This window comes from Lepidothrix coronata, unplaced genomic scaffold (genome assembly GCF_001604755.1).
Source record: "Lepidothrix coronata isolate B3197 unplaced genomic scaffold, Lepidothrix_coronata-1.0 Scaffold15, whole genome shotgun sequence".
NCBI classification, from domain to species: domain Eukaryota; kingdom Metazoa; phylum Chordata; class Aves; order Passeriformes; family Pipridae; genus Lepidothrix; species Lepidothrix coronata.
The window spans coordinates 3867389-3872242 of record NW_016690195.1 but is presented as its reverse complement, the minus strand read 5'-3'; the positions used below and the strand labels follow the sequence as shown (position 1 = coordinate 3872242).

At 43.9% G+C, this 4854-nt stretch overlaps 1 protein-coding gene across 2 annotated transcripts in view; it reads right to left on the bottom strand.

Moving 5' to 3' along the window:
• The window catches only part of ZFPM2 (zinc finger protein, FOG family member 2), a 307099-nt gene extending 306451 nt beyond the window's left edge, over positions 1–648 (bottom strand). For both annotated transcript variants that reach the window (XM_017806522.1, XM_017806523.1), the window contains exon 1: positions 297–648. In XM_017806522.1, the coding sequence (XP_017662011.1) occupies positions 297–336 (40 nt within the window). In that variant the 5' untranslated portion in view covers positions 337–648. The remainder of the gene's footprint in view (positions 1–296) is intronic.
• Between the last annotated feature and the right edge of the window lie 4206 nt (positions 649–4854).

The following is a 4854-nucleotide window of genomic DNA, read 5'->3' as shown; positions in this document are numbered from 1 at the left end:
ATGAGCGATCCCACTCCGAAACACGGAGCAATAGTTTGAGGAGACTACGAGGAGGCATCAAGAGCTCCAAAGGAGCAAAAAAACCGAGACAGTGAGGAGCCTGCTCACTCTGCATCGGAGCAGCTCCCGGCTTTCGCTCATGTCCCCTTTCCCCATCCTCAGCCTCTCTGGCAAAGTTTCACCATTCGGTCCGTACTCCGGCCCCCGCTATTGCTCCCCACAGCCACCTCTCTCGTGTCTCCCAAGAACGAGATAAATAAAAGTCTGTTAGAGGGAGCCCCCCTCAGGAAACTTACGTTTGATCTGCCTGGGTTTGCTCTGTTTCCTTCGGGACATGCTGCTCGGCGTCCGCTCCTGCCTTGCTCCAGGTACAGGAGTGGAGCTGGGAGGGGACAGGGGTGGAGGGAAGGTGACAGATCAACAGACGGGATTCATAGAGGAGCCGGTAGCCGCCTTGAGATGCAAAGTCAAATGACAGAAAAACAGGGAGAGGGGAAAGAGTGTGTGCGCGTGTGACAGAGGAAGAGGGGAACACAAACGGAGATCGGGGTGGGTGAGACGAGAGCGAGAATGAAGGGAGAGAGAAGCAGAAAGAGCGGAGGGAGGGAGCAGGGGAAGGAGCGAGGAAGGGAGGGAGGGAGAGAGAGAGGAGGAAGGAAGGGAGGGAGGGAGGGAGAGAGGGAGGGGAGAGCTTGGCTCCTCGCTCTCTCTCTCCCTCTCCCGCCCGCTCTCTGCCGTTGCCGCCGCCTCCGCTGCCCGCGCCGCGCTCCGCTCCGACTGACAGGCGGCGGGAGGTGCCGCCGAGGGAGGGGGCGAGGGAGGGGCTTTCCGGGACGGGGGGGCGGAAAGAGGGGGGCGTTTGTCCGTCAGGCTTGACGGGCAGTGGCTGCTACCAGCGACAAGTCCGCATGCAAATCGCCTCCTGCCTCTGGGGCACGGACTGCCGAGGCGGGAGGCTTCAATCGTCCCGGCGCTGCCAGGGCTGCGGGTTGCGGGCAGAGCCGCAACTTTCGCGAAAGAGGCACGGCAGGCGAACGGGAGAGGAAACTCGCTGACAACAGGCAGCCGGCACGAGTGTCCCCGTCCCGCACGGGGTGTCCTGGCACAGCCGGCTGTCCCCGCCGCGGAGCATCGCCCCTAGCGCTGCCCGTGGCTAGAGCAAACCCGTCCTGCCGCCCTGCCCCCGGGCCGGGAGGTCCCGGACGGCCCAGGGCTGGGCGCCGAGGGCAGTTTTTCCACTGCCACCTCCGGACGGAGCGATCCCGGCTGCGCCTCGCAGGTGCCGCCGAGCGCGGGCAGCGCCGGGGCCGCCGCACGGACGGAAGGACGGTCCTTCCTTCGCCGTCCACCGGCCTCTTGCACCCGCCTGCGACAGCCCGGGGTCACGGGTATGCTGGCTGTGCGGCCATCGCTGTTTGCCCCCCACAAGTGATCGGGTTTTGACTCTTAAGTGAGCGAGGAAGACAAGCCGACTGGTTCCCTCGGCTTCTTTAGTTTCCCCCTTCTAAATAGAGGTAACAGTGAAAAATTTTTTCTTGCACAGTAGAAGCCAACATCTGACGCTCCCATTACCTACACCAGTTAAGTGTTTTGACAGAATTAAAACCAATAGCAATGCTCACGTTTACAGTCTGTGTCTTTGAAAAAATTTCTCTTGAACATTCTAATGACTTGAATAATCTCATTTGCATATATAGTTGTAAGTAACTTGGTATGAGCAGACTATGCTCCCTGTACCTCAGTGCATTGCCGAGCATTGCACACCCATCACCACGTTCTCAGTTTTGTCAAACACTAACTTTTCAAAAATCTTGGAGAAAAAAACAAACATCAACCACAAAAAACAGAATTAGCCTGATTTCATTTATGCCAAGTTAGGGCATTTGATACTGAAGTGTCTTTGTGCTTCCGCAAATTTCAGGTCTTACTCATGAGTGCAGTACAACATTAAGTGTTCTTACAGCTTCAGTAGTAGGAATTAAAGTTCAGGTAAACTTAAGCATTGTTTTAACTCTTGCCTCCGTGGTTAAAATACTCTCAATAAAAACAGTTCAACCTCTCAAAACTTTCAGTGGTTATTTATTGGGGCAATATTGCAAAAGTAAAGTCTTCACATAGGCAGCAGGAAATCTAATACAGTGAGGTACTAAGATTTTCCATCACATTTTGTTAGAAAATAATGTTCATAAATGATAACTGTATTACAAAAAGACTTTTTTATTAAAGAAAAGATCATGATGGAGTCTGTAAAAGTTATTTAACATTTATTGTTCAGATACTTTAAAGAATCTGAGTAAATAAGTGTTTTCCATTTAGCTGAAGTGATTGTGGTGTCCCAAATTTGTATTTCAATTTCTGTCCTTGAGGTGTAGGCTCATGGTTAAGTGTCAATGTAATAGTAGTAGTGTTTTTAGGAAGGTATTCTATGGCAATAGATAAATATGATAAGAATACACCAAGTGAAATGCTCTGCTATGGTTTTGAGTCAGAATAAGGCTCAAAAGGGGGCTTAAATGGATGAGATACTCATCTTTCAAATTTAAGTTAATATTTGATCTTTATCCATTCTCAACATTTTCTTAAATCTTGATCTGGTTCTCTAATCAGAAATAGCAATGTCTTTTCCTTCATATAGGTTGACCATTTGTTTCTGTTTCTGTTTTGTTGCCAGCCTCTCACACAGGGTTTTTAAAAGAATTGAGTAAACTGTTTCTAACATTTGAACAGTACATAAATTGTAAGTTGTAAAACTGCTGCTGTAATTTAAAAATTAGTACACTTTATGTGGTACAAACCAGTTACTAGTAAGTGATAAACAGCAATGCAAAATGAAGAAGTGCTAGAGTCTCTGTTTATTTTTACATACTGTTTAGGGTAAATTACATAACAGCATCATTTTTATGCTGACTCCTGCTTTTCTTTATATTTAAATAGTAATGTAAGTTACATATTTTATCTATTCTGAGGCATTAAGGCCATATTCTGCTTCATCCGCTCAAAAGAGGACATATAAAGATATAATATTTCTATGGCCATTTGGAGAGTAGTTTGATCGCTTAAAGGATTATTACACTTAGTCATTTCAGTGTATTTCAGTTTATTTTGGACCTGTTTACCTAAAGTTAAAAAAGTTGTTTATGAAATGCCAAAAAAGAAATTTACATATGCCTGCTGGTTTAAAATGTAATTAATGGTGTAAACTAATGAACAGTTTTACCTAATTCACAGAGGAACTTTCATTTAGTACGTTTTGATACCGCATGGAAATTGCCCCCTTTTTTTTTCAGCGGAACAAGTAGCGTGTACTATAACCCAGGCAAAAAAAAATCTCTAGCAGGCCGTGCCTTGTCACTGAAGCTGGGCCAGGGCACAGCTTAAGCTCTGCACGTGATCACTGACGCTGTGTTATTGTTAAGCCGATCTCCGGTGCTGCTCACCGGGAGCTGTTTCCGATAAGCACTATGGGCAAGGCCACTTTTGGTAGGGCAGGGGCTTGAGTCTCATGAACACAAATCGAGTGGTGTAGCTTTCCCTGAGGGCTTCAGAATAGGCCCAGCATTTTCTGTTAACCTGCAGAGAGAGTAATTCATGCCAACATGTCAGAGGGACCAGTAAGCACTTCCAGGAGGCAACTACAGCATCTGGGCGTGGGGGCAGGGGAAAGAATGTCTCCAGTTTTTGTACTGAAGGAATGGTGTCCGTCTGACAGATAATTATGAAATCATGCAGTAAGAATAGTTTCAAAATGTAGTTCTCTTCAACCAAAATAATAATTGAATGTGAGCAGTGGTGGTATAGGCCCATTTCAGAAGACATATGCTCTTAGTGAATTACAAGATATTACAATATCTCAAGAAGAAAATAGCCTCCACAGAGGCTCACTTCTTAATCATCTCAAATTTCATCATTTCCAACTCTCTATACATGGTTAAGTTTCTAAAAAGATTTATAGAAATCCTCTAACTGAATGGTTATCACAGTTTAAAACTTAAATTCTTGAAATACCTGTACTCCGGCAAAGAAAATAGGTAAAGTGCACCTTAGATTTCATGATCTTCGAGTGTTAGCAACTATCTTACACATAGATAATATGCACAATTTTAAAAACAATATCCATCTTTGGAGAACACAGTGATTTTTAAAACAAACTCCTATTCTCTCATGGAGAGGAGGAAATAAAAAAAATATTAAAATATTCTCTTGGCAGCAGAATTAACCTTTTGATTAGCAATTATGGATTTCCTATCTTTTTTTTTTCCAAAAAAGGACATACACAGAGGAAAAATCATTTCAGAATTCTCACGTAAGTCTGGACAAAGGCTATTGTATGCAAAGATACTGTTATGTGATAAAGATACCACAAAGTTCAGACAGCAATTGAATTTTGAAGAAAATACTCTTGATTTTTGGGTTCTGGCCATTTCTATCACCCAATATGAATATGTAATGTTAAAAATATAATTGCATAAGTTCTGTTGGGCTCTTAGGTTTCAATTTCCATTGTAAGGACTTGGATTCTTCCATGATCTTAATCGTAGTATTTAGTTTTTTAGCTCTGAATGAAAAAGAGGAAGGCAGTATTTTCCAAGTAGTATCCCCTTATGGTGTTAGAAAGAATATACAGTATAGCTTTTTATAACATTATTGCTCTTTTTTCATTGGTCAATAGTGAAATATTTAACTAGACTGACCATGAAATTATTAAGGCTCAGAATTAATATCCCTATAACATGAATATGGGACAATTCACACCTTTCCCAGCTCTTTGAAAAATCTACAGTTTATTCCTATTTCACAATTTGTAGGTTTTCTGTGCAGTCATGCCAGACATACTTAGGTTCTAGGACAAGAAGA